Source organism: Sinocyclocheilus anshuiensis, unplaced genomic scaffold (assembly GCF_001515605.1).
Source record: "Sinocyclocheilus anshuiensis isolate Anshui unplaced genomic scaffold, SAMN03320099.WGS_v1.1 scaffold935, whole genome shotgun sequence".
NCBI lineage: Eukaryota > Metazoa > Chordata > Actinopteri > Cypriniformes > Cyprinidae > Sinocyclocheilus > Sinocyclocheilus anshuiensis.
In genome coordinates, this window is record NW_015544174.1 from 143237 (window position 1) to 167585 (window position 24349).

Here is a 24349-nt window from a genome sequence, read left to right on the forward strand (position 1 = left end):
AATGGATTCACAAGTTTCAAAATCAATGTTCTAAAGCAGCGGTTCTTAATAATGTTCCTCACCTCGCCCTGCTCTGCACACGCTCTGCATCTCTCTCTCTCTCTCTCTCTCTCTCTCTCTCTCTCTCTCTCTCATACAGCTCAGCTCCAACAATGAACTGTTCCATTACATTACACTTATTTTCACGTAGCTATGAGAAGCGTTATACATGGATGCGCGTACTGTATTAAAGCTTTAATCAGGATAAAACCGTATATTAAAAGCTAACATAAGCAGTAGCATTTACAAATAACAACATATGTAAAAGTGAGACAACAACAAACAAAAAACATAGGTCTACCATTAAAAGCCGTGCTTGCAGAGGTTCTGCACAATCCTCTTCAATAATATCCTCTGCTTCTCAATCGGGCTCAAACTGATCAATCGGGCGTATTAACGACGCCGCTGTTTACAATACAACCGGAGCACATGCCACTGAGGAGAGGGGCGGGACGTTTAGACGAGCACTAGAGGCGGTTTAGCCAATCACAACACACTGGGCTAGCTAACCAATCAGAGCCCATCGCCTATTTCTGAGGGCGGGGCTTCATAAAAGCAGGAAATGATCAGCGCGTTTCTCAGAGAAGGGACAGAGCAGTGTGGAATAAAGGTAAATTATGTGAAAAATAATGCGGTTTTTTTTAAACAAAGCATTAACACATGTTAGACTGCACCCCATAAACACAATCAAGCCTAGAAAAAAAACAGTGAACCACCCCTTTAAAATAGAAAAAAATTAAATTGTAACAGTATTTTACAATGTTACTGTTTTTACAGCATTTTTGGTCAAATAAATGCAAGGTGAGCTTATTAAAATATCTTACTGACCTCAAACTTTTGAACGGTAGTGTACACCTGGATATTTAGTATTTAGTATTTATTATGTTGCATTCTGTTTATTTATTGCAAATGGTACGATGGTAGTAACATTAGGGTTTTAGTGTCTGACTGATGTTTTGTCTCTAATAGGGTGACAGCAGCATCCGTTACTTTGAGATCACAGATGAAGCTCCTTTTGTCCATTACCTCAACACCTTTACCACTAAGGAGCCTCAGAGGGGCATGGGATACATGCCCAAGAGAGGACTGGACGTCAACAAGTGTGAGATCGCAAGGTATAGCAACAATAATTATTTAGCTGATGGTAGTACGTGGTAGAATCTCATGAAACATGTCAGGAATATGACCAGGTCATATTTCACCCCAAAAATAAATGGTTTATTTTTATTTTATCCTATTTTTAAGACCATGTAATATTTCCACATTGTGTGTGTTTTACTTATATACTGATTTAAATAAAACAAATAAATGATAAAAAAGTAATAAATAATTGTAACTAGACAGGATGGTTTTCTTTACTATAAAAATTATGATAAATAGAGAGGGGGGGGTGAGACTTATTTATGTGTATGTGTGTGTGTGTATATCCTTTTATTTTAAGGTGAAATATGACCCGGATGTTTCTTTGCAAGTTTTTTTCCCCATCCTTTTTTGATTGTTTATATTTAATGCAGTTAATTTAGTCTAGGTTTTGCTAGTTTTTCATAAACTGCTGAGATTTTTAATATATAGTTTGTAGTGCTATATGTCTACACCAGTGCATGCCGGGAAGATAGAGTCCCAGTCCACCCAAAAGAGGGCAGCACTAGACCTGGTTAACAAAGGGCTACTGGATCCTTCAGAATAAGATTTATATTCCTAACGAGGACTGATGCATGAATAGAGGTTCCATTTTATGGGCATCTAAGGCTCATGCATAATTGCTTGGTGTGTTATTTTTGTATGTTGGTATTTTCCCTGTCTCTCACACTGTTATGTTTTGACTTCCCAAATGAGTCCTGCACTAACATCTGCTGCCCTCGTGAAATGTTCTAATAGACTTGTGTGCTTGTGTGTGTTCTCAGGTTTTACAAACTGCATGAGAGAAAGTGTGAACCTATCATCATGACCGTGCCAAGAAAAGTGAGCCTTTTGAATTGTTTTGCTATTTTGTTTTTAAGAGTACAGCAGCCCTGCAGCCTGGACTGTATATTCTGAGCCACAACTTCCTGCTTTGGCTTCTGTTTTCTGGTATTGTCAAAGAGCTGTTCTTTTAGTTTACCAGACCCTGTTTTGAAACTCATTCAGGTGGTTTTCAGACTGGGTTTGATTAATTTTATACTACTCCTCCACTACAGGTCTTTCATCACATTTTATTATTTGGCTTTAAACCGCAGTATGTTCAAACCAACTCGTACGACTGTGAGTACTGCCGTTAACTGTTTACCACGGCACCTAGGCAACAATGCTGGAGGAGTCAGTGTCCAAAATAGAAAGCCTTGTTCACTTCACCTTCTTTATTTATGTTTGTGTCCCTATAAGGGTTCAATAATAAGAATAACCCTCTGACCCAGGACCAGTGTAAGATAGTTAAGGGTCAGTGCTGCCAAAATTTTCACAAGCCACATTAAAACATTTTCTAAAACCTTACTGACAACAAGCTTTTGAATGGTAGTGTATTTGTTGAAAAATATAAATATTGTTTCCAAAAAATATATAAAAATACGTGGACAACATTTTCACTAGCCACAAAAGAATGATCAAAAGACATAAATTGAGAAAACAGCTTTGACACCAAGTAACTGAACTCTGCATCTTTTGCATGATTGATTGAATGATTTGCATGATTCATCTACTGCATATCTTAACAACTTATAACACTCTTCCTTCCATCAGTCGGACTTGTTCCAGGATGACCTTTACCCTGACACTGCGGGTCCGGAGGCCCCCCTGGAGGCCGAGGAATGGTTTGAAGGGAAGAATGGAGACCCTATCCTGATATCCCTGAAACATGGATACATCCCAGGCAAGAACCGTGATCTCAAAGTGGTCAAGAAGAACATCCTAGACAACAAGCTAAGCAAGAATACAGAGAATACCACCCCTGCCATCAAGACTGCCACCTCCACACCATCTATTGTGAGTGGGACTTGTTTACTTATCTATTTTTGCTATCTGGATTATCATCCTACAGCATTACATTTTGCTTTCCTATGCACTTTTTCCTCCCAAATCTCCATTCTCGAAGATCCCTGAAAAATATATAAACACAATTTCTTTACTTGTAAATTGCACCGTGGTTCAGTGTGACCTACATGCAGCTAAATGATTGTATTGTTCAAGGCCAGCTTCTCTTTTTGGCTCGTATATAGTGTTTTTATAGTTTTAAGGATGTTCTACAGCAGACCCAACCCCCAACCACATGCCTGCTTAACCACATGACAGCAACAGCACATGTGTGTCCCGCCCCGTGTGTTTACCCAGCTCTCATATGTATATGTAACACACACACACACACACACACCCCTAGTTTTCCAATTCTGGTCTCCAAAAATCATTTGGAAAAAAAAAAAAACTTTTAATATCAGTTATGACTCATAACTCACATTTATTGGCACAAGTTGTCCTTAACTGGCACTCATTGTCCTTAACTTTTGTCTTCTACTTTTTCTTCCTGAACAGAAAAGTGAAGCTAAGCTGGATGAAGTTTTGAAAGAAATGAAATCTCTCAGAGAGCTGGTCAGCAGTCAGGAAAAAAGAATTGCCAAACTTGAGCAGCAGTTGTCTAAAATGGACATCTAAAAGGACCCTGAAATTCCTTCCCCTTCTATTCAGGATATCCCATTGGCCAGGTGGGCGGGACCCGTCACTGCCAATCACCATGACAGCGTTCCGTCTGAAACCTGCCTTGAAAAGACTCCAACCAACATTCCAACATTTTTTTTTTTTTCTTCTTTTTTTTGCAATCCCTAAAACCTGTTTATACCTCATGGCCATTTGGAAAGCAAGAAACTCCTTCAGTTTCTCAAAATTTGACCCGTTTAGCTTTTTACTCAATCTCACTCCAAATCTTTCTGCAACAGCTGTGTTTTATCTGGTGTTCTTGAAAGGTCTTAAGAATTTTGTTTTGTTTTTCTTATTAAAAATTGTGAACCAAAAGATTGCATCCTGAAGCAGTTACATGAACTTGATGAGCTCAAAGTTTGAAGTAGCCATCAGTATTGCAGTTCCCCTCTCGCCCTCTGAGTTGCCAAATTTATAGAGGAGTTATGCACCTCCCTGACAGTATTTGACTAGATTTTCATTTCTTTCTTATAAGGGACAAAGCAATATGCTAGTATGCAAGGAGGGGAGATCATTGGAACCATTCATCATTGTTATACGTGTCTTTCTAGAGAATAAAATATAAAATAAAAAACCTGGCAAACGTGGAGTTGAAAAAGTTTACAAACCAGTACTGGAAAACAATACAGGTGCACTAAAATATTCCACTAGAGGACTTCTTTTGTTAAACAGGTACCAATGTAAAAGTATTAAGATATTAATTAGCAAAATAATCAAAATAATTGTGGTTCTGGTGGTTGCTATGAACACAGCCAATGTGTACTCTGCTCACAACTCCAAACATTTTCTTGTTGGCAAAAGTTACTCATCGTAATGGTAATACAAGCAAATTGAGTCAGTTTTTCCCCTTTCTTGTTTCCACGTATCTGAACTTTTCTTCAGTCTTATTCTGTTTGAAGCCTGAATGAAGCCAGAAACCGTGTGGGTCTCATTTTGTAAACTCTAGAAAGTCTCAGCTTCTAGTTTCACGTCCCAAAACATGATGATATAAACTCAGAACAAGATAACGCCCATAGATGTTCAATAGCTTTAGCAGCAAAACTTTGTTGCGCCATTCATTGCTTTACCGGCTTGATAGCTTTGACCCTGACTTTGTTCTATTCAGATGTCATTCAGGTCTAAGGAACACTGTTAGGTTTGCTTTGCTTTCTCATGAATTCCTACAAACCTCATCTTGAGTTGTGCCGTCCACACTGTCTCAGAAACCAAGCTTGTTTGAGTCTCAACAGCTTTGTCTGTACATACTTTTGCTGTGCATTTTAGACTGTGACTACCAGCAAAATAGTGAGTCATGATTAACTTCCTTTTCCTAAGTTCTAAGTCTACCTTGCTCTCCTAACCAAGCAGAACCAATTCTCTCAAGGGGCAGCTCACGTCTAGATGATGATTTCACGAACGTTTGAGTTGATGGCAAGTGGCTTTTTTTGTTTGGTTATGTACTGGTCATGCCAGGAAGAGAGGAAACTGATTCTGTTGTTCAGATTGCTTTGGCTACATCCTTCGTCAGAGCGTTCTCTTGTGGTTTTCAGTTTGACGCTTCTACATATCTCATTTCTGTTTGCATCACTGCCTAGTGCCTCTTTCATAGGTTCTGAAAAGCACCTTCCCTCCTCTGCATGCCTTTTAGCCTAAAATAGCCACCATCTTCTCACCTCAGAACCATCACCTGACCTATAAGAATTTCATTTGAAACAGATCTGTTTGCATCAACAGCAACAACTCAATACCTCTGATGTCATTCTCACGCTTTTGCTTTCTCTCTTTTTTGGTGAAGTTTTAAAGTGAAGGGTTTGAAAATGTAGGGGCCGTGTTTATGGGTACAGATGTGCCAAGCTGGATCAACTTCAGGAGGTGTGATGGTTCCATATTGAGTGTTTAAGTGGCCTCAGGAGGCATCTGTGATGCAGCCTCGAGTGTGTGGTTTCAAAGGAGTGAATGATTGAAGTGAAAAGGGATTTATGGAGGTTGAAATGATAATGCAGGATGAAGGCTGGATGTAAGTGATTTGTTTAGATGCTTTGTAAATATGTTTTCTTTTTTTTCCTTTACATGTTTTCTTTGGCTGTAGGAAGGTGTTTGTCCATCATTTGGATTTTCTCATGATTTTAAATAAATTTCCCATTTTCCCTCAATATGCACACTGTGAGCCTTTAATGTTTCCAATGATAAAATGAAATTAGAATTGAAAGGAAGGAGAACTAGAAATTCAATTTTGCGCATAACTGTTCCATTTTTGTTCATTCATCTGCTTCAAGTATAAAGAGTCTTACTGATTACCAGAAAATAAAAAAATAAACTGAATTTTTGGCCTTTGTCTCTTTTTTTTCTCTAATTAGTAAACCTCTCTTTGTGGAAGTGTAGTTGGTTGCAAGCTCTAACTTAGTGTTTTAGGGAACTAAGATGTGATATTTAAGTCTCGTCTTGCTCATTTGTGTTTGCGTCAGAGTTTGAGAACCTCCGCTTTAGCCTGGCGCTTCATGAGGTTTGACTTCCTGTATTTTTGCAGCGAGTAGGTTTTGAGACATAGCATTGTGAGCGTGTGAGGGGGCCTAACGTTCCATTGAACTCCAGATCAACACCCGTTCAACAGTAGAAACGGATGGTACGTAGTTTTGTTTTTTTATTTTAATTTCGTCTTAAATTTTGTGTCTTAAATCAGAATTTAGGTTTATGTGGTGTGATTTTTGAAATTCATCAACTGTAGAGTGTACATGACTGAATCTGCATGTAAATTGTTAAAGATTTCATGAAGTGTTACCATGACGGTAATCGTAATGGTGTAAATGGTGTAACCACATGCTATATTCACAAACTCAACCTGCCACATGAGCTTGTTAAAGTACGAGCAACCCGTTAGTATGTAACAATTAGGTGTTTTGTTCTTTCACTGTTGCTAGACCTCAGTTTGCTCTCAGTTCTCATTGTCTTAAAGTTCCTCTGCACTGAATATACTAGAGAGGAATAACCATACAGTATATAAATGTGCTTTTTTTGCGTATGAAAATGTTTTGTGCATCTAAAGCATTATTGCAACATTCTCTGTCCTTTTTGTGCAGATGGCAATGGTGACTAACGGATTTGGGTGTTTACCAGTTCTTGTTTTCCTGCTGACTTTGAGCAGTTCAGTCACGTCAAGACCTCTTAGGATGAAAAGGGAAATTAGTCACAATGTGACATCGATAAACACCAATGACACACAGAGTACAGCAACCGTAGCTGAAGTTGAGAATGCAAGAAGCACCACTGTGGAAACTTTGAAGGCTTCGAGTACGTTACAGACAGTTGAGGTGGAAACTTTAAAACCTGATTTAAAGGTCTCAGCATCTACAGATTACCTTCATACCCCAGATTTGAACCACACCCAACAAAACTACTCTGCAGGAACCGAGAACCTGACAGTTCACCGGCCAACAGATAATGAGAGTACTTTTCACACCCAACTTCCCCAAATAAATATTAGTACTGGACACATTTCACATGCAGGAAGTTCTTCCCCCACATTTCCTGCATCGTTGAAGCCCAGTAAGGTAACGGAGAAGCACATGACAGCAGCGACAAGAAGAATGTCCACAGATGCAAAAGGACAAATTACTGAAGTTACCTCAACAGCCACCAAAAAATCAACCACAGCAATGCCCCACTCATGTTCCACTGCCTCTTCTCAAGGGGACGGACTTGTGAGCCGTTGCCTCATCGCAATCACCTCGATGGCAGCGTTGACAACCATCTTTATCATTAGCACCATCTGCTTGGCTACGAAACTCTCGGGATACAGATACAGGCACAAGGCGCAGCTTCTCCAGGAGACTGAGATGGTCTGCATATCTGCCCTGATGAATGATACCGATCACCCTGTTCCAAAGCCAAGACGACATCCCAAAAGTAATGGAGCATTGATCCCGAATACTGAGGATGGAGATCCTGATGGAGATAATCTCACTCTAAACAGTTTTCTACCTGATACCGAAGGCCCTCTTTAGAAGTTTAAATCTTTCTGTAGCACTGGGAACCAGCGCTTTATTGATGGATCACAGAGTTTTTTACTCTCAAACATTAAGTCAGTGCTCAGGTTTGACACAAACCCAGCTCTTGAATGGTTTGCACTGTCAAAAAAAAATCCACAGTATATCTATGGTGCAGGTTTATCAGTTTTCTAGGGAGTTTCAGTAATCTGAAATAAATTCAGTAATCTGATACCTGGCTTTGAAGTGCCATTTTATGCTTTGTTGTACAATAATGAACATTCCACGTCTTTTATTTAACCAGTGGAACATTTATATTGTAATTGGTTTTTTTTTTGCACGTGTGAAGATGTTGTAATGTTATATTTAATCAGTGTTGAAATATACTACTATGTTCTCTAAGGAGCACAGACATAAGTGAGGTTTGGCAGAATATGGTCTATTCCTGTCTGTGGTTCAGTTAGCGCTATATAATTTACAGAGTGATGTTGGAGATTATCACAGTCTGAATATAACATGTTATCATTGCAAATGTACATAAAATAGATGCTTCCCACATTTGCCCAGAAAGAATTGAGCTTTTGCACAGAAATTACATACTTTCCATTGTGTGAATTAAAAAAAAAAGACCAAAGCCAACCAGATTAACACTGCAAAAACCAATAGGTAGTCAGCAAAGATTTTTTTTCTGTTCACATTTAGTTACTTTTTTATTGTAGTATTTTTGTAGGTACTTTTTTTTTCAGCTATATAATAGGCCTTCTCTATGTAAATTGTATGTGTGTAGGCAACTTCAGTTTGAATGTGTTAAAGTACTTGATGGATGAATGTTGTGCAAAATGACAAAGTCATAGTGCAGTGTTAACCCAGTTATTCTTAACCCAAACTAATTTTATAAATGTTAAATAAATCATTTAATAGAAGTCACTTGTATGTCTTGCATTTTAAAGTCAATGTGAATTGCTGTATGCAACCCATTTTTATTTGTTTAAGTTATATGAGATTCAAACTAAACAAGATTTTTGAAAATCAGCTGAAATTACTTGAAATTATTATACTTGATTATACTTTCCATTCCATTGGGAATAAATTGGATCAGGAAAAAAGTGGGTGTTACTTTACATACCATAATTGAGCCAGACCAAACAAGAATGAAATAATGCTAGCTAATTAACTTTTGGTTAACATTTTCCAATTACTATGTGACATCAGTCGAAAAATTTAAGTAGTTTCTGAAGAATATAAAAAATTGTGAAGATAAGCAGCTTTAGTAGGCTATTTGAAATAACATGCAATGATGAATAGTTAAATTGGTAGATGGGTCAATTTATTTGACCTTTTTGACCAATTAATGGCGGTTCAATCTCTGATGTTAATAAAAAAAATTAACAAGATACAGTAATACAATGTGAAGCTATTTTTACATCCTAATATGTTATTTTGTAACATCTGACTGTCCCTGTCCCATGCATCCATTCGTGTTCTAGAGGAGAGAAAGAGATGGACAGAAAAAGGGAGGAGATGGAGCAAGAGGGGAGGGAAATGTCCTTGTGCAAATATCCTGATTTTTTTTTTAGGAAAACCCACACAGTCAGAAGCTTCCATAAGCCTTTCAGGACAACACAGAGGCAGCTAGTTTTCTTTCACAACTGTATTGGTCTTTATTTATTTTGCCTACCTGTAGCTGGAAGTGTTGGTGTCAAAGTGCATCAGAGAAAGGAAGTAACACCAGCAGTGAGTATTTGAGCATTTCCTTCATTGAGAGAGTATATGTAATGTTTCACTTTCACATTTTATAAATAATTTCTTAGCACACTATACATAGAATAGATGTCAAATACATTTTTTATCCGTTTTACTCAAAAATACTTGTTAAAATTATGAGTTTAATGTTTTCCTGATATAGTGGCCTCAAAAAGTATTTAAGAATGAGTAAATGTCATAAATACAAAACTTCAAATACTGGTATCTGCAAACAAATGTTGCTAAATCTTTTATTAGAACCAACTTCGCTTTTCTATGCTATTTTGCCATTTAACCAACTTATCACATTAACTATAGCCTATATACACTATATATATTTTAAAACAAATCTTGGGTTTATGTTGATATTTTGTGATATGCATTTTAAATGTGAAGTGAGTGTTCACTTTTGTGTCCATTTTCCATTGTCCTTTAAACAAAGTTTGTTGTATTGTCATTTATACTTTTTTTTTTTTTTAATGTAATCTACATATTTTTTGCATTTTTTATTTTATTGTAAAAAATGTCTTTCCTTATTTTATTACATTTTTTGTGGTCCGCACAGAGGATACCACATATTCTATTTAGATTCATCTGGCAGATGCTCCCCGAGTTTGCTCTCTTTTTTTAAGCAACATTCCTGCAACACATTGCTGAGATTATTATCTCCTCTTGTAATTTACTAATACAAAACTGTACAAGTGGAAGTGTAATGCCTTCCGATTAGCAGAGCAGAGAATGTGGTCAGCACTGAGGGGGAAATGTTTTATAAAAATAAGTTTTAAAGAAGTAAAGGCATTTGAAGAGATTACTCTGTTGGATAGTATTCAATTTGTAGGTTACACTGCAAATTCTGATGGTGTTCGTTTGAGAAATTCCCGCCAATCCTAGCCTGCAGCCAAGAGCCAGCTTACAAGTCTAATGGTTAAAGTAGCTTATCCATCCTATACTTTTTAATAAACCACCTCCAGTTATTATATTAAAATTGTTTATGTCTAGCATGAAAGATTTAAAAATAGTCTACCCATAATGCAGAGCCTTGACGATGTATAAACCATATGAATATATATTATGTGTGTTCTTGAGCAGTGCAGAAATAGTCTCACTCTGTGGCCTGTCTCATTGCAGCTGGGCTGTGAATACAGGCCTTGTGAGCTGTGGCTCTCCCACGCCTTGCTGCACCCTCACAAATATATATCTGGCCTTGCTTTTGCTTTTCTGTGGTGAGCGGGTGGCATCAGCTAGGCAGGGAAATTACAAACCAGGCCTGGACTCCCTCTGCCTCCACCCCAAATAAGTAATGACTGGATGTAACAGGAATAGCTCCTCTCCTGCGAGGAAACAGTTTGTAGAGAGTCTACAGTGATGTGTGTGTGATAAAAGCTTCCTTCCTGTGATTCAAAGAAAACCGATAGTACCGATTATACAGATATTAGCTCGGTGTGAGTACGTGACCATCTAGATAACTATTTACTATCACTGAAAGAGGAAAAATGTTCAGTATGTTGCAGGCTACATAAAATAGTGCAAATGACCCTTGCAATACTGTAGAAATTCATTAATCCCCAAATAAGTTAGAGAAAAAAAAAGACAAAATGCCACCATGGCACTGTGATGTAAACAAATAATAATACCATGGTATATTAATATTAGTACTCAAAGTTACTTCAAAAAATACCATGGTACATATAAAAAAATATTAAACAAAAAAATACCATAGTACTTTTTGGATACCTATTTTATTTTTATTTTAGTGCCATTCTGTTTGTGACAAGTTTAGATTTTATTATTATTATTATTGGTGGTGTTTTACTAAAATGTTTTTACTAAAATATAACTTCTTGGTAACACTTTACAGCAAGGTTCCATTTGTTAACATTACTTAACTATATTAATTAACAAAAAGTAACGAAAGATTATTCTAAAGCATTTAGTAATCTTAGTTAATGTTAATTTCAGCATTTACTTCTACAACATTATAATCAAAAGTTATATCTCTTAATATTATTTAATGGACCTGAGCTAAGATGAACTAACAATGAACAGTTGAACGAATGTATTGCTCATTGTTATTTGATGCATTAACTAATGTTAACTAACGAGAACTTGTAAAGTATTACAAACTTCCAAATATGTAAAAAAAAAAAAACCTGCTGTAACCCCCTTCATGAAACATAATGCTCACTTCCTGTTTCTGTTGGGAATGACTAGTAATGGCCACATCTGTGTCCATTTTCTTACAGGTCTTTTGAGGAAGTATGTCACTCTCTCTGCACTTCGTTTTTCTGCTCCTGACTGCTCTTTGGGGCAGCAGTTGCTTCGCCAAGCCCGCCCCATTCAACGTGTCCATGGAGGGTAGTGGGGATGAACCCGAACTCATCTTTCCCATTGCTCGTACCACCCATGTTCCTCCATCTCCCTCGCGACCTCCCAACATAACAGCCACTTTCAACCGCATCAAAGACTTCCTTTTCAACCAGGTGGTGGACTTCCTGAAGGAGAACTTGCTTCTCATCATTGTCGTGACCTCTCTGTTGGTAGTCATCATCTTCATCGTCTGCTGTGCTTCAGCGATGAGCCACAAACGCAAGCTTGAGGCCTACTATCCTCCAAAGACCTACACACCCAGGAAATACATGAGTCAACCTAGTAAAGCTGTTGAGAAACCACATAACCAGATTCAGGATGGCAAGACGACAACTGCAAAGACCCTACGAGAACCCACCAAAGCATTGGTGGGTGAGAAGGAAGGAAAAGACCCCCGGCCAAAGCCGAAAGAGGTCCAAAAGGTGGAGGATGTTGAGGTGGAGGAGATGCAGAAAGATGAGCCCAAGAAGAAAGAGGAGCCTCAGCCTACCACCTCAAATGTCACCTCCAGTCAGCCGCTGGTCTGTTCGTGCCACCTCAGAAAGGCCAATCACACCACAGCGTGAGAGCTTTTTCTGTACCTGCAGGAATGAGCTTGATTCCAAACTTTTTCTACTGTTAGATATAAATCTTTTGGTAGATATCATGCCCTCACTCTCTTTGTGCTCATGTTGCTTTGCAACCTGTGTATGAGGAAGAGTGGAAAAAAATGTTTGTTCAACTCATTTTCTGTTTCTTAAAAAATTTATTTGCTAAATAAGAAAAAACAAAACAGTGAGTTGACAGTTTTATTATTCATATGGAAAATAAACAACACTTGAAATTATTTTGTGAATCAATTTCTACTTTTGAGAGACTTGAGAAAATGTCTTTTGGAACTTTTTCTGACCACTTTCCTTTATTATATTTTGCAAATGAAATGACTATATGCATGGTAACCCATAATTTATGCTGTATTTTCCCAAAGCTGTTATCAGGTGTTGTATATGATGACTGTTATTTTATCTAAACTTTATGACTTTCCTCAGTATTGGATTTAATTAACTAATATTTTGTCAGGTATGTTTAACTGATTTTTGGAAAAATAAAAATAAACTCTCCAAAAATGAACTCTTCTGCTCGGTTCCAAATAAATTCAAAAGTTTGGGGTCTGTATGTTTTGTAAATGTTTTTGAAAGAAGTCTCTTATGCTCACCAAGGCTACATTTATTTGATAAAAAATGCAGTAAAACATAATACTTGTGAAATGTTATTACAAATTAAAATAGCTATTTTCTATTTGAATATATTTAAACATTTAATTTATTCTTTGGGATGCAAAGCTGAATTTTCAGCATCATTATACCAGTCTGCAGTGTCACGTGATCCTTCAGAAATCATTTATTTTGTAACATTCTAAATGTTTATTGTCAATTTAATGCGTCCTTTCTGAATAAAAGTATTAAATTGTTTCAAAACAATAAATTCATGAATAAATAAAATCTTAAAACCCCAAACTGCAGATGAATGTCTTTGCATTTCTGAGAGGGCATAATTTCAGCAGCTATTACTCCAGTCTTCAGTGCTACATGATTCTTTCAGAAATCATTGTAATATGCAGATCTGGTGCTCAAGAAACATTTCTTATCAATGAGAAAAAAAAAAAAAAAAGAAAAAAAAAAAATTTACAAAATATTTTCATGGAACATGATCTTTACTTAATATCTTAATGATTTTTGGCATTAAAAAAATCTATAATTTAGACCCATATAATGTATTGTTGCTATTGTTGGGTCACATATACATACATACATAAAAAAAAAAAGAAAAAAAAAAAAAATATATATATATATATATTCTTTTTTTTTTCAGGGTTGTTTGAATAATAATTTCAAAAGAACGCCATTTATTTCAAATAGAACATTATAAATGTTACCACTTCTTTGTGTTCTCTCTGTTTGTCTTGAATGGTGTGGTTTTGTCAAAAGAATTGTGTTGGTTTGGCTGAAGCATATGAAACTCAAGAACCCTAGCAACAAAGCCCAGCAGAGCGTAACGGCGGAAGCTACAGAGCTTTTGTCACATCCATACAATGTCCAATCAATATTTCAGAAGCTCATTCCAATAGGCTCTCAGAGAGATCTGGAAATATCTGGTCTTAATGGAAATATACTGGTTGCGATAGAACCAGACAATCATTTTTACATTGTGCCAGTATTAACCTTTTTGTGGACAACTTTATAATTCCCATTTTACCGACTGTAGATTATCCAAGTTCATTCAGAAGTTGAATCATAGGTGAATTCCTCCATGCAAGGCATTTTCCCATAAAAACAATCCTCACACCTCTTTAAATATATGCAGCTTTTGTTACAGTGATGTTATCAGCCTATCATTGATTAATAGCCAGCTGAATGCAAATTAGCCTCATAACTGAAAATAAAACCCCACTGCCATGGTGCAAGGCCAAGTGTTGGAAGCGTGTTGTCACCAAAGAGTAGACATCAAAGATATGCAGTGAAGCCTTAATGAGCCAGAAACTTGAGCCTCAAAAAAAGAACCGTAGCTCAAGGTTGAATTCTCCCCTCTTCTGTCTGGGAGGTGCTAAATAATTCTGGAAATACACATTACTTTCACTTCTTTGGGTGAGAGTGACATGAGCTCTCATTACTCCTGAATGATTAGATGCGGACTTGAACATGATTTTGGCTATGGTTAGCATAACTTCAGACGATTCTTCAGACGATCAAATAACATATTCCTTGCAGAGAATGGTTATTAAACATGTTTCCTATCAGAAAACTACTCTACTAACCCAGTGTAGCTGTGTCATGGGAAAAGCAACTGGAGTGCCCAATTAATTTGCATTGCGAAGAAGATACAAAACAGGTAACTCAAAACCTTAAGGCTGCCATTAAAGTTTGATGGGCCGCTACCCAGAATTTTCAGGGTGAGCACGAACCATTCTCTGGAAGGGACATGAGGAAAGAGCGAAGAGGTTAAGCACTTGAAGCAGATAAAGTGAGGGGTCAGCTGAGACGGCAAGAATGGTGAGTACTACATCCCTATGTTTAAGAAACACGTTTGATAACGCGTTAGGAGTTGAGCTCAAGAAGACACACAAGAAAGGAAATACGTCCTGGAGGAGCTGCAGAGTCCATCATGGTAATTAATTTTTTTCAACTGATTCATTTGCGGTAAAAGAGATGCAGTTACTAAATTCTTCTTCCTCTTTCCCTTATCCATCCCTCTCGATCTTTTCCCTCAAGTGAGCCATGCATCCTAGTCTTCTCTGCTGTCTCTTGTTGTATCTCTGTTCGTCTCTCCTTGCTGGCCTGGTTGTGTCCCTCTGCCCCAAAGGCTGCTGCTGTCCCTGTCCTGGTGCTCTGATTCTGTGCAAGTCTCTTGGCCTATATACTTTGCCTCGCTCCGTCCCCCCTAAGCACCAGGCACACCATCCTCTCTGTAGCCTGGAATCGGCTCTGAAATGTGGATAATGTGTTCCAGGCATATTCGGGCCTACAGGAGCTGAGCCTTAGCAACAACCAACTGGTCCGTTTCCCTCGGGGGCTTCCGTCAAGTCTGGAGAGCCTTCAGCTTCAAGAGAACCAGATCACCTACATCGCTGCTGGGTCTCTGAGGCAGCTTGGGAACCTCACACACTTGGATCTGGAGGATAACCGGATACGAGCATTTCAGCCGGGGGCACTGCAAGGTTTGACCAGACTGAGGATGTTGACTTTGAAGGGGAACAAGATTGTCTTGTCTGCCGCCAAATTTACCTTCTTCGTTAATACACCTTGATGTGTCAGCGAACTGCATATCTACTCTAGATCTGTCCTCCTTGGGGGCACTGATGAACCTACAAGTGCTAAAGATTAACAGTAACTGTTTACGCTCTATACCTGAGCAGGCTTTTGATGGATTGTCCCATCTCCGATCAGTGGAGCTAGCCAATAACCTGTGGGTTTGTGAGTGTGACATCTTGTATCTTTATAGGTGGCTTCTAACGGACAGATTACGGATGGCAACGGATCTAGTATGTACAGCTGAGCTCCTTTGCACCTTGCACAGAAGTTGTTATTAACTCTATCGACCATGGCCATCTGCCCAAATTTTTTTATGAAAATATCATCAGTGAATACAATCACAGAATCTGAAAAACTGGTTGAAAGTAATATAGAACAGACTACAAGTGCAGCTATAATGGTTAGACCTGATACTGCTTGCAACACAAGTTCATACAGATGTCGGGAATCTTCAAAACGAACTGAGAGCAAAATATCAAGGTCATTCTTTGGGTCAGACCAGCCCACCTTAGACAGACTGAGCTACGAAGACTGCCTCTCTCTAAATTGTACATCTTTTATACCCTATTCCAGCCAAGTACCCTACAGTCCAGCCACAGATGAGGAACCTGGTTGTGTGGAGAATTTGACAGGTAAGCCACCAGGAGCATCATCCACTGTGGCATCTGCTAGTTCAATGACCCCAACTAGAGATATCAAACTCACTCCTCGGACAATACTACAGTCCAGTGACCCGGCACTCATTGCGATCCTGGCTGTTCTTTGTGTGCCTACAGGCTTGCTGATGCGTAGTGCTTTTGGTACTGAAGAACATCCTACTACGAAACCTGAGCGTTGCACCACTTCCACAAGTTCAGGGAGACATAAGCACACATTCATAACCTGTATTTAAGCAATTGTTTTGCACAGAAAATATGTAGACTAGAGAATAATACAAAACGATGCAACATGAATATTTACAACTTTATTAAGCTTTTGCAACAAATAATACAGCACCAAAGTAAAAAAAATTAGTGCGACTTTTTTTATGCTGCTTCTTACAATCATTGCCAAAACTATAATGATCCCTCTGAAAATCTAAACAAATAGACATTTTTCAACTCCCATACTTTCCTCCTTATAAACTATAGTAGTGTACATTTACAAACATTGCAGTATTAAGCATTTAACATGGAGGACATTTCATGTCAGAGTAAGAGATCTTTAGGAATTCAGAGTTTATTTTAGTGTGTGTGATTCAGAGATACAGGAGAAAACTTTAATCCAAAAGATCCTCACAGTCGGTCAATGCAAGCCACTTCAAACCAGCAATGCAAAGGCAGTGCGAATAGAGTAGTAATGATAGATGCTGGCTAATATGTTTATTATATCCTCAGAAAGCATATACACTACACAATTTTTCTATGAGTCGCAATAAGAGTGGGTGACAGTGACTTGTCTGTGAATAAGGACATTAATTTCGAGCTTCTGCCAATGTCTCCTTGTCGTCCTTCTGTTTGAGCCTGTAGTCTGCTAATGCAGCCTTGATAGCATCCTCTGCAAGCACTGCCAGAAAAAAAAAATCACACAAATAAGATTATGAAATCAGAACATTTGTGCTTTTTTTTATTGCCATCCATGTGTTTGCAATCTCAAACAGCCATTTTGATACACTTACTAGAGCAATGAAGTTTGACTGGTGGTAGACAAAGTTCTTTGGCAATCTCAGTATTTTTTATTTTCAGGGCTTCGTCAATCTGTACATGGAAAAGAGAACATTGAAATGTTGGTAGGAATGCTTGAGAGAACAAATATGGAGCACATTGAGATAATCTGATCACACTGTGAATTCATGCAATGGTCTGAGTCACACTGACTCACAGATTTTCCCTTCACCCACTCTGTGGCCAGTGAGCTGGAAGCAATGGCTGAGCCACAGCCAAATGTTTTGAATCTGGCATCTACTATCTTGCCATTTTCATCCACCTGAATCTGTCAGACAGGTTGACAACAAAACAAAGTTACTGATGTAAATAGAGTGTGTGTGTACATATATACACATACACATATACTGGAATTTAAAAGCAAAAATGTCTTACCTGTAGTTTCATAACATCCCCGCATGCAGGTGCGCCTACCAAACCAGTGCCTACATTTTTGGCATTTTTGTCCAGGGAACCAACATTTCTGGGGTTTTCATAGTGGTCCACCACCTTGAGAGAAAAAAACTATGACATGTAAGACATATAAAAACAAATAACCACATCCTGATCCTATTTAACTTCAAATACATTCATCAAAGTATGCAAAAGAGCACCAAAAGGAAATGTGTCCTTGATAGATAATGATAGTGACCTTAATAACATTACAGATAATTAATCTTTATAAGTAAATCACTTATTTAAATTTGTACGTGTACTTACAAAACTGTCAGCATACAAAAATATAGGTTTATTCACCTGTGGCACAGTTAAGATACTGAAAGACATCACTGATGAGTTTGTAGGACAGTTACACAAGTGGATTATGAAATTAACTGTAAATATGGATTAATGTCATTTTAACTCATAGATCAGCCGATGACATGTGTTTTATACTCAAACAGACTGCGGAAAATACTGTTGGACATGTACAATGTTCCGCCTGTTTTGTTTACATGCGCAGTTATCTAATGTTAGCTTAGCTAGCAACCACGCTGAAAGTTGATCTCAAATAACTACAACTTAATGAATCATGGATCAACTCTCGTGACATGGTCGGCAGTAAGAAAAAAGAGACACGTACCTTTTTATGATAAGAGCAGGCTGATCTGAGCTCTGGTAATGACAAAGATCTACTGAAAATTGCAGAGGGTGCACAGCGCTTGGCTACCGCCGCTAACGCCATGATGCCTGACTACTACTGCATAAACAGGGCTCAACCGGCAGGGGGAGCGCTTTCCCTGCACAGTGCTCACCCCATTATACAAATATATTTTACATTAAAAACTATAAATATTATAGATATGACATTCATATTACATTGTATAGATATTTTCTGCCTTATAATTAATATTTAGCACAGAATATTACACCCGCAACTCAACCGATAGTGGCAGCGAACATTTTTATTATAAACTTGCTGTGCGTCTCTACAATCAATATATGATGCTGTTTTGCTCACAAACGTGCACTCCGACAGTTGGGGCTACTCAACACTTTCAGTGCACACATCATTATACAAAGATAATATACATTAGTCATGTTTAATTAATCACCGCTGTTTTGCCCAAACAAACATTAAGCCCTAGTGGCAGTGAATTAACTGCACTCAGCCAGCAGGGCAATGCTTTCACTGCCTTGCTTAGTTATAATTTATTAGAAATCATATAAATTCCATGTTTGTATAAATATGCATATGTTCTGTATTTGATATTATTGCTGTTTACATGCAACTCATGGAACTAAACCAGCAGGGGGAGCGATTTCCCCGTACACTTTACTGTAGAATGTATATAATATTCAGCATATTTACAATAGTAATCATACCTGTCAACCCTCCCGTTTTTCCCGGGATTCTCCCGTATTTTACCATTCTATCCCGCAATCATCCCGTTTTAATATGTTCCCGTATTTCTCCCGTATTTTTAATCTTTCTATAAAAAAAATCCCACTGGGCGTATTTTATGTTTGCTACATTCGCTTCCGGTAAAACTCCCGTAATTTGTATGGGCCAAACCTAATTTTATATGAATAATCACGACAACAAATTCCAATGTTGTCCAGTTGCCAGATCTTGTATGCAACGCATCTTTCTCACACGATCGACGCATACAAGTTTCAACCCATTTATTCCCTCAACTTGGCAACCTACAGCCCAGTGATCGTTCTGAGGTTAAATACAGATTTAAGAAATAGTTTAATAGCTATGATACTGTGTTTTAAATCAGATCTTTGCATAGCTATGACAGGAAACACCGGCCTCTAACAATCCTTTGGAAAAAACAGTGAGTCTTAAAGTCCGCGTGAACCGGAAGTTGCTGCCGACTTTATTTCAGTGTAGTGACGTATTTCCATCTGCAACGGAATATTGAATAGAGGGCATAGTTTGTGTTTGCGCTGCTCCTCTCTTGTCTCTCACTCATAGCAATCTAACGGTTAGAAGGGTGTGTTTAGAAGGATATTCTGCCCAAGCCGTCAAGCTGACGTCATCAGAGAAGGACTGCCATTCCAGAGCGGAAGTAAATGTTCAGATTTTGATTAAAGATTACGAAGACAAACAATTTTTTTCAGCAGATTAACTTGCACGGATTAATTGTTCACATCAAGACTAGCAATGTGCACTAGTAAAGTAAATAAAGTCAATTTTGATTTCATGCAGACTTAAAAAAAAAAGCATATACACAAACCCAAATAGGAAATAAAACAGTTATCAAATAAGCATGTGTCCTATTCTGTGTCCTAAGCTCCTGAAACATTGGTTTCTCATATTTTAAAGCAGTCAATGCAATTTAGGAAAGAAATCAATCATATCTGTATGTGTGTGCCAATATTCACATGTAATCCCCTTTGTAATCGTTAACATTTTCACAAGTAACTGTAATTTAATTGCACATTTTTTTCTCAGTAACTGTATTAGATTTCATTTATTTTGTAATTAAATTACGTAATTCTGTTACATGTAACTAGTTACTCTTCAACACTGAGTAATATTAAATATTTGACATCTATAATGTATATTATATGTGTATTTTTCGGAATGTCATTGTTATGTTATTACTGCTGCTTTGGACAAAAGCGTGACATTTTTAATGCAGATATTGACAGACTAAGAATGAGAGTTTTCTAAACCACCACAGAAAATTTCGCTGGAAGAGACCACAAGCAAAAATGCCAACAGCGGCCAATGCCTGTAGTTGGGACGCGCCCCCTGTTTTTTTTCCGCGAGCCCCGCCTTCTGGTTTGCACGAGCCCCTGTTTTTCGCGCGAGCTCTTGTGTTGTGTGTGCGCGAGCCCTGCCCCTGTTTCCAGGCAGATAGTAGTCAACATGGCGGCGACGGGTAACGAAGAACAGACGTTGTTGCCAGATATCGAAAAGGAGGCTGAGGGCATGGAGCGAGAGATGGAGTCGGCGGAGGAAGAAGAAGAAGGGATGGGAGTCGAGCATTCCGAGGAGGAAGATGAAGAGGATACGTCTGAGGACGAGCGGGAGAATGAAGCGGAGATCCAGAGGCTGGAGGAACAGGTGAGAGGAATGAATGAGGCTAACGACTGTCCTCACATACGCAGCTCTCAAAACACCGCACGAACGACTCTGCAGGGGAATTTCTCTTCATATATTTGGCAGAGCCCGTTTATTAGAGAGGTCCTACATGCTTAACTTACCAAATACATGGTCAGGGGTAATAAAATTTAGAAATGCGTAACTCTGTTCCTGGGGAATGTGGCTAGCAAAGGCTTAAGCGAGCTAGCGAAGACTTGCGTCTTGATATTTAACCCTCAAACTGCCCTTTCATTTCGCCTTTTTACTTATGTTTTCCACCTAAATACAGTCCCAGCTGTGTTTATGGAGCTTTGTGACCTTGCATGTCAAAATAATTTATGTGAATTATACAATAATAAAGTTTAGTGTTGGTGTGTTTTGATTACGCGTGCTGACGCCATGGAGCTCATGTGGAGCAGCTGTAGGCAACAGAGTTGTCAAGACATTTACATTTAGTCATTTAGCAGACACTTTTATCCAAAGCGACTTACAAATGAGGACAAAGACGCACCTGTTAGTTCCTGTGATGTCTTTAGATTTGAATCATGTTTATAACACATTAGTTTTAGGTTACAGACCACATGCAGTGGCAGTAATGGTCATGTCCACGTGTTTGTTCTGACTCCTTACATTGCTCTGGGCTCTTAGGGTTTGGCCTTCTGTTTTGGAGTGGATGCTGTTTATGTTTTGACAAACTGTATACAGTAGTAGATGAAAACGCCAGTGCGGCACAATAAAGGGACTTTATAAATTTGTAGTACTCCATGTTTCTTTTTGTACTAAGATTATGAGAGCATAAGTAAGTTTTTTTTTTTACTTGAAAGAATGCAACGATGTATCTATTCCAGCTAAAAAAAACATGTTTATTCCAGCCATAGCTGGTTTAAAGGGATAGTTACCCAAAATGAAAATTTTCGTCATCATTTGCTCACCCTCAAATTGTTTCAAACCTGTATGAGTTTCTTTCTTCTGTTAACCAGTTATTAACCAGTTATTAACCAGCCATTGATGTCCATAGTATTGAAAATTACAATGGAAGTCAATGGCTACTGTTACCAGCATTCTAAAAAATATCTTCTTTGTTCAAAAGAAGAAAGAAACTCACATAAGTTTGGAACAATGTCAGGATCAGTAAATGATAACACAATTTTCATTTTTGGGTGAAATATCCCTTTAAGATGGTCTAGCTTGGAAAACCAAGGTTATGGGTTAGATCTTCAGAGAAAGCATGAACTGATCAAATGTATGCCCTGAATGCAGTGTAAGTCCCTTTGGATGAAAGCATCTTGCAAATGCATTAAGGTTGTCTGTGATCTTAATCCCGTGCGAATCGGCCATGTCTGTAATTTGTAAAGTAAAAATTCCCCCGCAAATGACCTACCATATTTCGCCGAACACCCAGGTCCTGTGATAATATTAGTCCCGTGCGAATCGGCATCTCTGTGATTCGGCCAGCATTTGGCGGGTCGCCTATCATTTTTTGAGGTTTTTGTTTGCTGTGCGCCTTTTTATCCATCTTTCGCGAAGAATGGAGCTGCGTTGGAGTGTTTGATAGTATTTTGGCTGCTGTCATCATATCGCTACACCATACAATTTGCAGAAAGAGAAAGCTGAAAAGGTTTTGAGGTTAATGTGTTACAAATAAATCAAGCATAAAGCTTGAGATATTATTTTAACCTGGTGAAATGTAAATGACACAGCGCACGAAAATATATTAATTTCTTTTTTTAAAATCCATCTGGACCATAGAACGGGACTCTCAAAGCCTTGACATCCGGGTATCCAGGAGACAAGTCAGTAAATTCGAGTAAAATCACAGGCTTCGCTTATCCCGTGCGAATGCACCACACGAAATTCAGATGTGGGGGGGGTGATTTCAAAATCACACAAGGTCACCAGATAATACTAATCCCGTGCGAATAGGGCTTTAGACTGGTTTAAGATGTAGTTTTATTCCAGCAAGAGTGACAGCTTTATCTGTGATTCTCCATGATTAATGCACAGGTTTGGTTCAGTCTCTGTGGCTTTGCATGCATTGTATTGTTCAGTTCAGAGCGTTCCTGACAACTAAAGTCACTGATGTTTTCTGTACAACCACAGTCATGCAGCAGCTGTAATGTCAACTAAGTGTGTCCGATCTCTAGACCATCAGCCAGTTTGTGTTCAGCTGCAATACATAAGAAAGCAGAGATTAAAGTTTCACTTGTTCCCTGCAAAATGCAGTGGATCAATTACAAGAAGTCACATTGGTAAGCATTATCTGATTTATTCCAATGTTTTTAGGTCCCACACAGTTTCTCTCTCTGTGGGAAGTGGCGCTGTTCCAGTGTCTCCCACTCTTTCATGCTAGACTACAGTGAATGCTCGCCTTGTCCAGATGAAGCCATCCTCCCATCCAAACGTATAGGTTGTTAAATATTTGGAAAGAATTTGAATTGATGGAGTAATGTAGTTTAGAAGGATTTAGTTCATACCTTGCATACTTCCAGAAGCATTGCAATCATGTGATATTTTGCTTGTATGGTTCATGATTTTGATTTTTCTTCAAACAGTGTAATCTCACATTGATGTATTGATGCTGAATGAGTTTAACATGCTTCCTGATGTTAAACTTTAGTAGGTCAACTTCTATGTCTATGAGATGCTTGGTGAATCAGTTCAGTTGTAATATTTTGTGAATACAAAGTGAATATGATAAAGCTAATGTCAACACCCCATGTGCATTTCTACAGTTGTCAATCAACGTGTTTGACTACAACTGCCATGTTGACCTAATCAAACTCCTGCGGCAAGAAGGGAAGCTTCACAGACTACGCAAGGCCAGGCAGAAGATGAGCGAACTCTTTCCTCTCACTGAAGGTGGGACATCCTTATTTTGTTTCGCTCTTCTGTTCTTTGCTCTCTTTGTGCGTTAGCCGGATTTTCTCTGATATTGCAACAGAGAGTGGTGCATATTATATAATGTAAAAGAACATTAAGTGCTTTTAGAGTCCAGGCTATTTTTTGATTATTTCTTGAGGTTTGAGTACTCCTCAGTCTCCAGGAAAGTTGATCTCCTGGGACAGGACTTTTTGCAGCCCTGCAGGAAAATTTGAATTGTCCTAATGATTCTAATTAATTTACTGGACATGATAATGAGAGTTCTTTATATAGCGCTGGACTGCGCTAATGTGTTTAATATCTAAAGGAGTGCTGAGATCTTATGATGTGGTGATATGGGTATTGTGTGACTCTGTTTGACTGATTTGTTTGGTGGAACAGAGATTTGGCTGGACTGGCTGAAGGATGAAATTCGCCTAACAGAAGATGAATCAGACCGTGAGAAAGTCTACGAGCTGTTCGAGAGGGCTGTCAAGGATTATGTCTGTAAGTGTGGCTTTAATGTATTCCTATTTTTCGATTCTTTGAAACTTAGATTTGGTCAAATTTTTTTTATTGTTTTCTAAATGTAATAATAGATCAAATGTTTGAGCTAACTGTAAAATACTGTTTATATGTATATACAGTGGGTACGGAAAGTATTCAGACCCCCTTCAATTTTTCACTCTTTGTTATATTGCAGCCATT

General features: G+C 38.2%; 4 protein-coding genes across 5 annotated transcripts in view; all 4 read left to right on the forward strand.

Moving 5' to 3' along the window:
- Positions 1-5907, forward strand: part of LOC107696062 (coronin-1C) — a 56037-nt gene extending 50130 nt beyond the window's left edge. For both annotated transcript variants that reach the window (XM_016496207.1, XM_016496208.1), the window contains 4 exons: positions 1009-1154; positions 1944-2001; positions 2755-2997; positions 3541-5907. In XM_016496207.1, the coding sequence (XP_016351693.1) occupies positions 1009-1154; positions 1944-2001; positions 2755-2997; positions 3541-3660 (567 nt within the window). In that variant the 3' untranslated portion in view covers positions 3661-5907. The remainder of the gene's footprint in view (positions 1-1008; positions 1155-1943; positions 2002-2754; positions 2998-3540) is intronic.
- A 98-nt stretch (positions 5908-6005) lies between these two features.
- LOC107696064 (P-selectin glycoprotein ligand 1-like) lies at positions 6006-8509 on the forward strand. Its single transcript, XM_016496210.1, has 2 exons — positions 6006-6304; positions 6759-8509. Exons 1-2 carry the CDS (start codon positions 6302-6304, stop codon positions 7680-7682), a joined length of 927 nt encoding a protein of 308 aa, XP_016351696.1. The 5' UTR covers positions 6006-6301; the 3' UTR covers positions 7683-8509.
- Positions 8510-8602: 93 nt separating this feature from the next.
- Positions 8603-12661, forward strand: LOC107696065 (transmembrane protein 119-like). The gene is made up of 2 exons (XM_016496211.1): positions 8603-9398; positions 11651-12661. The coding sequence occupies exon 2, from the start codon at positions 11666-11668 to the stop codon at positions 12338-12340; it is 675 nt and encodes a 224-aa protein (XP_016351697.1). The 5' UTR covers positions 8603-9398; positions 11651-11665; the 3' UTR covers positions 12341-12661.
- Positions 12662-20481: 7820 nt separating this feature from the next.
- The window catches only part of LOC107696050 (squamous cell carcinoma antigen recognized by T-cells 3-like), a 30512-nt gene continuing 26644 nt past the window's right edge, over positions 20482-24349 (forward strand). Inside the window, exons 1-3 of the mRNA XM_016496196.1 lie at positions 20482-20764; positions 23515-23641; positions 24044-24148. Of these exons, the coding sequence (XP_016351682.1) occupies positions 20567-20764; positions 23515-23641; positions 24044-24148 (430 nt within the window). The 5' untranslated portion in view covers positions 20482-20566. The remainder of the gene's footprint in view (positions 20765-23514; positions 23642-24043; positions 24149-24349) is intronic.